Here is a 13,101-nt window from a genome sequence, read left to right on the forward strand (position 1 = left end):
TGAAAATGCTAACTGTCTGGATGTCCCTATTTTTAACACTGAGTCACTGATTTGTATGTGGTAAGTGACGTCGGAATACATATACTATATACTTTTACCAAATAGTATGTATAGTGACACTAAACTCAGGAGTTAAATCTTAAAAATGCATTGAAGTACATTAACTATTAACAAAAATGTATCTTATTTGTGTATCACTCGGCAGTAGATCCTCAAATCATCTCTGAAGGTTAGTTCACATCAGCCACAGTGCGTTCCGGCCCGATTGGGGACGCGACGTACTGGATGGCATGGCGGCCAGCACACTTTGTATTGGGGCAGGAGGGGGCTTGGCGGTGCATTGAAGTCAATGGCACCGCAGCCACGCGGTCTGGCCGCAGTGCAATCGGCTGCACGGGAGCGTGTGGCACATCAATGCCTGCGTTCTCGTCCAGTCAGAAAAAGTTATGCAAGCACTATTTTGTTTTCTCACCGGGCTGGAACGCAGGCATTGATGTGCCACGCGCTCCCGTGCAGCCGATTGCACTGCCATTGAGTTCAATGCACCGTTACTCCCCCTCCCGCCCCAACACAAAGTGAGCTGGCCGCAAAGCGATCCAGTGCGTTCTGACCCCCATCGGGTCGGAGCACACTGTGGCTGGTGTGAACTACCCCTAATTGGTAGTCACCGCTCCAAGCTCCCTCCTGTGCTGGACTACACTCTCATGTTTAGTTTACTAATTTGTATTGAGATTGTAGTCCATCACAGGAGAGTATATGTAATGCTAGATAGGACTGTCAGAAACTGCTAGAGGTTTGGTTGGAGACACGCTGTTGAACAAGGCGAGATGGACTATAATCTCGCAATTTGTCTACTAATTGGTATTGAGCTTGTAGTTCATCAGAGTGAGCTTGGAGCGGTGACTACTTTACAACACACACAGGGACCATGGGGAACAAAAGTAGCCCCCCTCCAAAAGGAAGGACAGTGTCCGCACCAATTCAGAGATGATTTGAGGATCTACATTGGAGTGATGCATACACTACATTTTAGTTAATAGTTGGGGTACTTGAATGTATTTTTAAGATTAAACACCTGAGTTTAGTGTCACTTTAATTCAAAGGTTTCGTGTGTGAGGTACAGACAACTAACATCTCCGGAAAGCAAGGTCAGCAACGGAAGACCATGTATTTCCTCTGTGGTGGGTTTTTCCTTGAAATAGACGGTCAGAGTTGTCCAAAGCCAACTTTTTACAACCTTGGTACTTCATGCATTTTTCCAGATGTTCAGGTGAAAGGAAAGCTTTAATTGGCAGAGCTTAAAAGGAACACATTTTATTGCCTGTGATTTTGCAAAGAGGTGTGAATAAACATGCTTCACAGGCAGCAGCTGGGTACTGGAGGGAAAAACCACTGGCAATGGCCACACTCAGATTCAGACTATCCAACTCCTGCTGTCAGACTGGTAGCAATGGGTTACAGAGCACTTATTGAAGATGTTGGTTACGTGTTTAGATGAAGCGCTGGGATCTTGACGAATGCTGAATTAGGTTTTACTTGCTTAGGAGAACATTACATCAAAATACAGCATTATACAGCATACAGAGAGAACTTCCTGTATATATCATAGATAAGCATGCACAAGCATAGAGACTAACATTGCACTACAGCACCATCTACAGCTCAAAAGACATAAGTAATACAATCCTATATATGCTGTTGCATTTCCTTGATAAATGAGTCCCAAATTGGCAAAATGCCTGCAGAATCTAATCCTATGTTGGACATGGTAAATGGGACATGAAATGGCAGGGTTTCCATACAAAGATAGATGGGGATAGGCCTGGGGATAGTCCCATTTAAGTGGGCTGTTGTAGTACAGTGGTGGGGCCATTTGCAGCGGCAAATAATTATGGAACAAACCGTAGAATTGGCAGCCATGGAGGTTTAGTAGTATTACTAGATGTAGCATCATGGTTCATATGCTGCTATAATAACACGTGAAGTATATCTTTAAGACGTTGGTTGTTGTGGGGGTAGGTGGGGTGTTGGGGTGCTACTTAATGGATTTTTTAATCGATTCTCTTTAGTAGTGGCATTAAGAGAGAGCATGAGCTTTTTCCATGCAACTCAGGTTGCCATCCACTAGTACCCAAGTTTCCAGGGCCATACTCAAGGACAGGATCCTTCCTCTGTCATGGACTTGCCACTACATCAACCTTCTGCCTCCCCAGCTTACAGATAGCAAACTATTACCCATATTTAGAGGGCTCCATGAATGGAAATCATGATTCCCATCTGAAGGTCACCAAGCTGGTTGACTCGAGCTCAGAGTTGGTTGACTCGAGCTCTCACCTCATGGCTCCTTCTTAAAACTCTCTGCACTCTTACTTGGTCTCTGTCAACCACTTTTTTCCAGTTACATGCATTGCCTTTTAGAAGGGTCCATTCTATGGCATGATAGGATTAATGGAAGTCCACACCGATGGCCATCTCAGAAATATAAACGGTTTAGTGGAAATCTCTACTCAAAAGGCAAGCATAATATCCTGTCCAACTGGTGGCAAACAGGTCGAATGTACATCAGTTCTTTTCTTGTATTTAGTGACCTCGCACTTCCATTTCGTAGCCTGTGATTCCTTCTCTGCATCCCATAGGGGAGGGATACTTAAAACCCCCAGGGGAGAACTGTGGAAGACACCATACTCTCCCAGTGACTATAAAGGGACTTTTAGTTGGCAGTCTCGTCAGAAAACTTAAAATAGACCCATTACTTCCCATACCATAACTGCTAGGCTTTCACTCCTGAGATTGCTGGGCCGAAGGGGAGCACCGTTAAGCGACAACATTGCAGCTTTTAGGTGACAGTCTTGTCAGAAAGGTCAAACAGACCCAACGCTCCCCACATAAGAACCACTGGACTTCCTCCACTGAAACTGTTGGGCGTCTGATCCACACCATCTACTGGAACCCTCTCCCTTTTAACTTGGGAAAATGTACTAATTAACACAGAGAAAGGGTCATGCACGAACCCCATAAAGCCCCAATCCAGGCTGCTATTCAATCTACGCATGCAGTGAGGCCCCCAAGTACTACATAGGTTTAATGTTTGGCTGGGGAGGAAACAAATAATTTCAAATACTTACCTTGTTCCTCACTCCCCCCATGGCTGGCGCTCTCCTGAGCCATTTGCCACTTCAGAATGGGGGTGGGCGATCACTGTCTTCCCGTATACTGCACAACTGCATGTCCCGCATTGTGTGTGATGACGTCAGAGAGCTGTGAACTGCTGGGCAGTTAAGTGAAGCGGCTTTGATGGACTGATCGCATGGAGAGGAAAAAGCCTGCGGGAGTAGAGGGATAAGGGGAAATATTCTTGTAGTTGACAGTTGTCACCAAAACAAGTGTCCCCATTAGAAGATTTTCCATCACTCTTTGTAGGGATGCACCGATACTAGTATCGGTGCTGATGCAGAGTATTTGGGCGAGTACTCGTACTTGGCCAAATGCTCTGATGCCTAGCCCAATACTTCAGCTTCCAGTATCAGGAAGCCAGGCAACCAGTCATTACACGCTGCACAACATCCTGATTGGCCAGGAAGCCGGCTCCATGCTCCCTCATTCCTTGTGACGAGGGAGCATGGTGCCGGCTTCCCGGCCAATCAGGAAGCCAGGCAGTATGTCATTACACGGTGCCCGGCTTCCTGAGTGGCCGGAAAGCCGGCTCCATGCTTTCTCGTCACCTGGTGATGAGGGAGCATGGAGATGGCTTCCCTGCTAAACAGGAAGCTGGGTGGTGATTCTTTACACCCTGCCCAGCTTCCCGGCTAATCAGGAAGCTGGGTGGTGATTCTTTACACCCTGCCCAGCTTCCCGGCTAATCAGGAAGCCAAGTGGCCAGTCAGTACCCACCGCCTGACTTCCTTAATGGCACTTCTGGTATTGTTTTTTGGTATTGGTGAGTACCGGAAAAAAAATATCGGTACTCGATACCGAAAAGACAGTATCGGTGCATCCCTAACTCTGTTGTCTTTGTGTGATTGCACACCATGACAAATAGAGAGGGTGAGTCTCCCCAGCCTCAAACAGCATTAAAAAACTCACTTGAGTTCTAAATCTTCTAAAATCACAAAACCAAAGTTGTCCTTTTCATTTATTCCACATCTTTTCTCCTAAGCATACTGTGCTGTCAAAGTCCCCCTCTACCTTACTGCTAGCCATCTTTTATCAAAATGAGTGGCTCACATGGCACTTGCCCCCTCCTTCCCCTTTGCCAGCCCTCATTGATAGTTGAGTTTAATCTCCATTGAGTAAGGTATTTCTAGGTTAGCACAACAGAATTTGTCTGTTCTCGCTGTGTTTTTTGAGCTTGTTTTTTCAGGTGCTCTGGTTTGATCTGACAACATACTGGTAGGTTAATTGATTCGCACAACAGAACTATGTGTGGCTGTGGTAGGGACATTGGATTCAAATCTCCTTGGAGCGTAGAGACAGATGTCAATGAACGTACAAAATTTTGTGGAATGTGTAGGCCGTACATAAATTACCAGGGACAGCTATATAGACCATGTAGCTGAGTAGGCCTGTGCCTATAGACAGCAAAGGTAAAGAGACAGCTTTTCCTTGTATAGTCATCAGGCACACATTTTTACTTTTTTTTTTTTTTCCATGTTGAGCAGAAGTGCAGGTATCTCATATAAGCTTGTTTACATACTAATATTACAGTATTCTATGCCAGGTTATGACCAATAAAGTAAGAAATTAAGAGAGAAAAAGTAAAAGAGAAGATCATAGATGGAGGGTAATGGTTCAGTCATCATATATTGTGTGTCTACAGCAGCTTTTCAGGGAACCCTGTGGATCCTTCATAGGTTACTAAGGCGTTCCTTGAGCTGTGGCCATTTGACCTCCTGCTTGCCCAATTCTGGTACCAACCCTGCTTCCCAGAGTCAACCGCATGGGACTAGTGGATTTTTGCAGCGATATCGCTCTATGTAGCTTCTCCAATCCATTTCAATGGAGCTGTTCACATCTCGCCGCTCAATATTGCTTGTAGCTCGTCGCTGTAGCTTGTCGCTCCTACATGACCCTTTTTTCTGCGGATTTCGAGCGATTTTGCTCCTGATTGCTTACAGCCCAATAGGGAGAAGTTGCGCGATGTCGCACATATAAAATCGCTCGGAAAATCGCGCGATTTTCATGTCGCTCAGTGTGAATGGGGCCTTACACAGAGGGAATGTCTGTCAAGCAGATAAGGGCACTTTAGGACAGAGGTAGGCAACCTCAGCAATCCAGCTGTGGTGAAACTACAAATCCCATAATGCTTCTGCCCCTGGAAATCATTTATGTGGCTGTCAGTCTTGCAATGCCTTATGGGACTTGTAGTTCCTCAATAGCTGGAGTGCAAAGGTTGCCTACACATGATATATGGAGTTATTAAAGTACGTTGATGAGTGTAGTACCTACATGTTAGATCTAAGGAGAGGCATTGATTCTTTAGAGGTATTTTAACCCCTCATCTACTTGAGTTGTATCCTCGGAACCTGTACCAAGCATCTTCACTTCTGGTATTCACAGATAACCTCAGAACATCTGTGTGACATCTGGAGATCACATGACCGTGACATCATCACGGAGTGGAGAGACACCGCAGGAGGGTGGGGGGGAGAGAATGTGTAATTAGGCGGTCAGAGGAACTGTCGGCCACCTTGTCTGCTGTTTTCCTATTCCTAGGAAGAAAAAAAACTCTGATCTGAAATTTAACTTCCAGACATTTTATTTATTTATTTTTTACATTAAAAAATGAAAGCTGTCAATATAATTGCATCTTGTAAAATCTCACTAACTATCATAAAGCTTCCACAGTTGCTTGGATGTTGGATTAATACCTTTTTAACAATGTCTATCTGTGGTATGAATGCAATATGGTAAAGGAAACCTATACAGAGAAATACAGAGGCTGCTGATGCTGACCTGGACCTCTGGAAACCATCATAGTGAAATTTGATTGGCTGCTGTAATTTGTTGTACTGTTATTTGAATCCATTAGTCTTTGGTCAGTCATTCATACATACATACATACTAGAAGGTTGAGTGGATAAAGATGGAATATAAAGTAACAAAATGTTGCCACAAACATCTTCAGGCATTGTAGAGCATCAAATTCTGCTCTTGGGTGTAGTATGGAACCCAATGGCTTCACTCTTCTCTTTTTTTACACAAAACCTTTCCATGTTTGCATAAATAATTTGTATTACCAGTAGCGAGCTTCAGATGCTTGTGAAATAAAATTAGTAAATGATAAAATAGGTGTACATAACCATGATATTACCAACATCAAGGACGGGACCATATAGTTGTTACTGGCCCATCTGGAGTTAGACTTGAAGCCGTTGTTCAATGGGTAGTTTTACTATGTGCTTTTAGCATTGTTGATGTGATAGTTGTAATTGTGTGACCTGTTTATATTAATATATAACATTATAATCACTTTAAAAAACGCAAAAGAAGAGGCGCCTTTCCTGGTGCAATATCGTTTAATCCAAAAAGAGAGGCATAAAAGTGAATTGACAAGTACTCACTATGTTGAAGATAAAAACAAGCCGTAGGACAATATGACCGGAGCAAAGAAAAGATCCGGATAGCGTGTCCTGTGTAAAGCACTGCTGGTCGACACAGCAGCGCCTCTTCTTTTGTGTTTTTTAGATGTTCCAGTACCCTTGACTGTTTTGAGGCTGCACCTTGCATATGTGCTTACGATTTCTTCCCCAGGAGGGATAAGGATTGTCCTTGGCGCTTTTAGACGATAAACTTTTTTATTATAATCACTTTGATGTATTTCCACAGCCTGCGGGGATACTCTACAGGAGAGTCAGGGCAATTTCTCATCTCCAGGTTACCCAAATGGCTATTCGGCTTACGTGCATTGTGTGTGGAGACTGTCTGTAACCCCAGGGGAGAAGGTATGTATCTTGCTGAAGGTGGTCTGAATAATTATCTGACATACAGCTGGTAGTAGTGAGTCACCTTCCACCTGTTAACTTGTTAATTCTCGAATTACATGGCTACAGCTGTGAATTGTTGTCAGATTGCCGGGATAGAGATATTAAAACAACTTTATATGTAGAAGACAGATGGTGTTGAAGGCCCCCCAGCACTGTTCAGGAATGGTAGTTCCAGTTTGGTATGGGTGGCCTCTGACATATATAATGTTGTTTTAACATCCCTACCCCAGCAATTTGCTAATTCACATCTTTAGCCATGTACATTGTAGAATTAACACCTATGCAGTCTTCCTGACACCAAGAATGGAATGCAGTCACGAGAACATGGTGGTTCCATAACTTTCACTTGTCACATCCTGTTCTTGGACAATCAACATCTGCCAGACACATTCCATGGTGATTGGATTAATGTGTCTGTGCTACCTGTGTGCCTATACATGTTGTGATATCTTCCTGACAATCATCAGAACTGAAGAAGTGGCTTGGAGAAGCTAAGGAACCTCTTCACCATTACAGAACAAGTCCAGATGAATGTGACCAAATACTACTAGCTATACCATGACCAGGATGAATGAGACCAACTACTGCTATCTATATCATGACCTGGATAAATGAGACCAACTACTACAAGCTACACCATGATCTGAATGAATGAGACCAACTACTACTAGCTACACCATGACCTGGCTGAATGAGACCAACTATTACTAGCTACACCATGACCTGGATGAATGAGACCAACTACTACCAGCTACACCATGACCTGGCTGAATGAAACCAACTACTACTAGCTACACCATGACCTGGATGAATGAAACCAACTACTACTAGCTACACCATGACCTGGCTGAATGAGACCAACTATTGTAAGCCCTCACGGGCAGGGCCCTCCTTACCATCTTGTCTTGAATTGTATTGTGATTGTAATGTCTTCCTTATATTGTGAAGCTCTGCGCAAACTGTTGGCGCTATATAAATCCTGTATAATAATTACTACTACTAGCTAAGGCATGACCTGGATGAATGAGGCCAACTACTACTAGCTACACCATGACCTGGATGAATGAGACCAACTACTACTAGCTACATAATGACCTGGATGAATTAGACCAACTACTACTACCTACACCATGACCTGGATGAATGAGACAAACTACTATTAGCTACACCATGACCTGGATGAATGAGACCAACTACTATTAGCTACAGCATGACCTGGATGAATGAGACCAACTACTACTACCTACACCATGACCTGGATGAATGAGACCAACTACTATTAGCTACAGCATGACCTGGATGAATGAGGCCAACTACTACTAGCTATACCATGACCTGGATGAATGAGACCAACTACTATTAGCTACAGCATGACCTGGATGAATGAGGCCAACTACTACTAGCTATACCATGACCTGGATGAATGAGACCAACTGCTGCTAGCTGTACCATGACCTGGATGAATGAGACCAACTAGTACTAACTACACCATGACCTGGATGAATGAGACCAACTATTACCAGCTACACCATGGTCTGGATGAATGAGACCAACTACTAGCTACATCATGACCTGGGTGAATGAGACCAACTACTACTAGTTATACCATGACCTGGATGAATGAGACCAACTACTACCAGCTACACCATGGCCTGGATGAATGAGACCAACTACTGCTTGTTTCACCATGACCTAGATGAATGAGACCAACTGCTAGTAGCTGCTACAGCATGACCTGGATGAATGAGACCTACTACTAGCTAGATCATGACCTGGATGATTGAGACCTACTACTAGCTACATCATGACCTGGATGAATGAGACCAACTACTACTAGCTACACCATGACCTGGATGAATGAGACCAACTACTACTAGCTACACCATGACCTGGATGAATGATCACCTTCACAGACATATACGACGTACACTTCCTGATTGATCACTAACGACTACACTATATTTTCTGCTCTTTTACTTTTTTCTTAATGCAAACTTCACCCAAAAACTGTGCCATTATTTCTTGCAATGTTTTTAAGTGGCAGCTCCACATATTTGTTTTACTCAAAGGATCTCTTTGACTCTCCCTGCCATCATATGTACCATAATCAAATTGCACTTTCTCATTGCCACCCCTCTGTAGATAATACTGAACTTTACCTCTTTGGATGTGTACCGTAGCCGCCTCTGCTGGTATGACTACATTGAGGTCAGAGATGGACATTGGAAGAAAGCTCCTCTCATTGGTACGCTCCTTTGTTCTGTAATAGCAGCTGTTTTCAGATAATGATCCAACTTAGAAGTGTACGGTCTGTAATCATTGCTTCTTTCTCAGGCCGTTACTGTGGAGACAAGATCCCTGAGCCTATTATATCCAGTGATAGCCGACTGTGGATTGAGTTCCGAAGCAGCAGCAACTATGTGGGCAAGGGATTCCATGCTGTGTATGAAGGTAAGTGAGAAAGTGACCTGTGTCTGCAAGCCATCCAGGGATATGGAGACAAGGACATTTATAGATGGGAATCTAGAAGACCTAGAGGCTTTGTCTTTTTTTGACTGGTCTGAATATCATTATGTACAGTCAGCATTGACAAAGGTTTCTTGTGACCCTTAAAACTAAATCTTAATCTTATATTTGCCCACCCAGGTCTTTCCCTCCCCTTATATTAAAATACTAATGACATTTTTAAATAAAACCTTTCCGCTTTCATTACGTACATTATTTTGGGTGTAGTGACATAATTACTGGGACTCTGTGCTTCTCTGTGTTATTTAGACAGAGCATGGCTGGTGGGAGGGGCCGGCAGGGTGCTGTACATAGCTTCCTGAAAACATTACAGCACCCTGTCTGAGTACTTTTCTCAAGAGCCCTCAGCACTGATGCAAGCAGTGGGCTGGCACTTGGTAGGAGTTATACAAATTTTAAAATGCCTTGATAGATTGATGTAATTTTAGAGAAATGGGCGTTGCTAGGGAAATTTCATTTGTAGGCTTACTGCCCTAGGTAACAGGTGATGTTAAACCTCCATGACTGAAAAACAATGAAATCCAATGAATCAAAGAGGCAGGCTAGGGACCTTCAGGGCCCTGTCACACCATCAGGAGTGCGTTCCAGAGCGTTCGGCCTCTGGAGCGCAACCTGGCCAGCTTAGTTTTTTGGGGGACGGGCTAGTGCATGCAGCATTTTTTGCAGATCGCACTGGAGCGGAACAAAAGCACTAATGTGACACACGTTCGGGTTACCGGTGATCGCTCCACGGACGGGGGAGGTGGCAGCGGTGCCATTGAGTGCAATGTACCACCACGCCCCCTCCCGCCCCCAAAAAAACTGAGCCGGCCATGGTGCGTTCCAGGGGCTGAACGCACTGGAACGCATTCCTGATGGTGTAACAGGGCCCTCCGCTTCTAATGCACATTGTGGGGCTCACAGTGTGCAATTAAATCCGAGTAAGCAATTTCAGTCCAGGAGAGGAGCCGGTACAGCTGTGCACGACTGAAGGGAAGGTCGGAGTTGGGCTTTAAAGCATCCTTAAAGTAACATTAAACCCTCAGATTTTTTAACATAAACCAATAATGTAATGTGTGCCTTACTGTAATCCATGGTAGTTTCCCTTCTCTTTGCTGCTCTTCCTTTTAAATCCTCATGTCTTCTCATGCTGGGGGAGAACTTCCCTTTGCAGCTCAGGGCCTCTTCCTGTAGTGCTGGCTCAAGTTACAAACCTACACACACGACACCGTGTATCCATTTCAGAGACAAGGCAGTCTGCTGCAAAACAGAAGTTCTGCCCAGCATGACAACAGATACAGATTTAAAAGGAAGAGCAGCAAAGAGAAGGGAAACAACCATGGATTACAGTAAGGCGCACATTACAGTATTGTTTTATGTTAAATAATCTGAGGGTTTAATGTCACTTTAAGCTGCAGTCAGGGAGTGCTGAATAGAAGCAAACTTGTGTGTTGTCTGTGCGCAACAGGTTCTCCTACTCCTCACACGTTCACCAGCAGCAGCACATACTCTTTCTGTTTAGTCTTCTACTTTCAGTTTAGTGATCATGCTAGTGCTTGGTGATTGGAACAGATCTATCTCACGGGGGCACAGAGACAGTCCAACTAGAGGGACACTTTATTTTCCTCTCTTCCGACAGCTGAAGAGCGGTGAGAGGGAACAGGCCTCTGCCAAAAACCTCATCAGCGCACAAGACTTTGCACACGTTGGCACTTGGTTTGGACAATTTTGATTTATACTGTTTCTTTCTCATCCATTGAGGGATACAGAAAGTTGTTAGCCTTTGGGATACACTGCCACCTACAAGAGGATTGGACACTAGCAAACAATCTGTAAGCCAGCCCAGGATAACCCATCCTAGTACCTACTTATTATTTGCTAGTGTCCTATGAGAATGGGCTTCTTTTCTTCAGCTCCGCTGTTGTAAAGACTAAGCTATTTTTTTTCTCTTCTTTTATTTGTTTCTTAATGTAAGACTTTTCTCTACATTGCTGCTGGAGGTTTCCCAGCCAATCCCCAATTTTGGAACCATACCGTACCCTGACCCTGAATTTGCAGTGCTAGTCTGGAAGTGACCATCAGGCACTTGGTTTCGTGGGGGGTGCTTTCCAGACCAGCTGTAGGCCAGTTGTGCCCTGGGAACTCCCTCAATTTTGCTGTTTGCTCGACGTCATTATTCCCCATTTTCCCAACGGCTCCGCTGTGGAAAGGGTTAATGCTGCGTAACTGATTTCTTTCATCATCCATTGGATGGAGTGTGGTGTGCACACTCTATGCTCTTTCCCACCATATCGTGACAAGGAAGCATCACCTCACTGCCGGCCCTGTGGCAAACTTTGATCTGTTCATACTGTAAGCCTGCAGTAACTTTGGTCACCTCTGACCACCTTGACCCTCTCCTCTGTCTCATCATGACCCTTCGTTCTGCAGTAAATCCCTCGCATTGTCACTTTATGGGATAGGGTAGTCTTATAGAGAGATGTCGTTTTTTAAACGGACTTCAAGTTGGTCACAATACTCAATCTTCATGTTGTGTATATTCTTGCAGCTCTCTGTGGAGGAGAAATGAAGAAGGATAATGGTCACATTCAATCTCCAAATTATCCAGATGATTACAGACCGAACAAGTCCTGTGTGTGGAAGTTGCGAGTCTCTGAAGGCTTCAATATCGGAATTACTTTCCAGTCTTTTGAGGTTAGAGGCAAAGGGACTATGCTGCCCGGGTAGAATAGGGCTGGATCATTTTCTTTTTTTTACTTCTTTGTTATCCTTCTCGTCTGTTCTTTCTTTCTTTTCATTCTTTCTTTTTCTCTCTCTCTCTTTCTCTCATTTTCTTTCTTTCTCCCTCTTGTCTATTGATGTCAATGGAGGTTCACGATTGTGGATTGATTGTGCCACTGGGGAAACTTCACAGAAGTGGAAACTCTCAGTTTTGTCTTTATTTATTTTTTTAAACCACCAATGCCATCTTTAATTCACCTTCCTCATTTCACCAAAATGTAAAATTTTATGAAAATCTCTGGATTTTTACCATAATTTGGGGGAGATGAATACCCCATCACAGTGAACAGTAGTACTAACATGTCTTTATTCTACAGATCGAGCGTCACGACAGCTGTGCTTATGACTATCTGGAAATCCGGGATGGTAATACTGAATTCAGCCCTCTAATTGGCCGTTTCTGCGGCTACGACAAGCCAGATGACCTGAAAAGCTCCGGCAATCAGCTTTGGGTTAAGTTTGTGTCTGATGGATCCATCAACAAAGCTGGCTTCTCCATCCATTTCTTCAAAGGTCAGCAAAACCTAGTCATCATTCCAGGGCTACAGTGTCCCCACAGAACCCATACAGTCACTGAATGAGGTCAGATTATATTTGGAAAACCACAGCCTGAACATGTCACTGACGTCCCAAGTTACCACATCTGGGAATTATAAACTGCATGATCTGTAAGTTCTGTCTCTGCTTAAAGAAACCTATCACAAACCTGGGCAAGTTAAACTAGGCATATGATTAAAATTATATTTATCGAAAACGACATTTCCTAAACATTCAGTAGATCTAGATATATAGATAGAGTTGATATGGAAAGCTCAACCTTTTCTATAAATAT

At 43.8% G+C, this 13,101-nt stretch overlaps 1 protein-coding gene across 1 annotated transcript in view; it reads left to right on the plus strand.

Annotated features, from left to right (window-relative positions):
• The window catches only part of BMP1 (bone morphogenetic protein 1), a 93,407-nt gene that overhangs the window by 50,647 nt on the left and 29,659 nt on the right, over window positions 1-13,101 (plus strand). The window contains exons 9-13 of the mRNA XM_018570225.1: window positions 6,826-6,941; window positions 9,126-9,228; window positions 9,318-9,434; window positions 12,037-12,182; window positions 12,587-12,782. Of these exons, the coding sequence (XP_018425727.1) occupies window positions 6,826-6,941; window positions 9,126-9,228; window positions 9,318-9,434; window positions 12,037-12,182; window positions 12,587-12,782 (678 nt within the window). The remainder of the gene's footprint in view (window positions 1-6,825; window positions 6,942-9,125; window positions 9,229-9,317; window positions 9,435-12,036; window positions 12,183-12,586; window positions 12,783-13,101) is intronic.

The sequence above is a fragment of the Nanorana parkeri genome, unplaced genomic scaffold (assembly GCF_000935625.1).
Source record: "Nanorana parkeri isolate BGI_ZX_2015 unplaced genomic scaffold, ASM93562v1 scaffold1480, whole genome shotgun sequence".
In the NCBI taxonomy this organism is placed as follows: Eukaryota; Metazoa; Chordata; class Amphibia; order Anura; family Dicroglossidae; genus Nanorana; species Nanorana parkeri.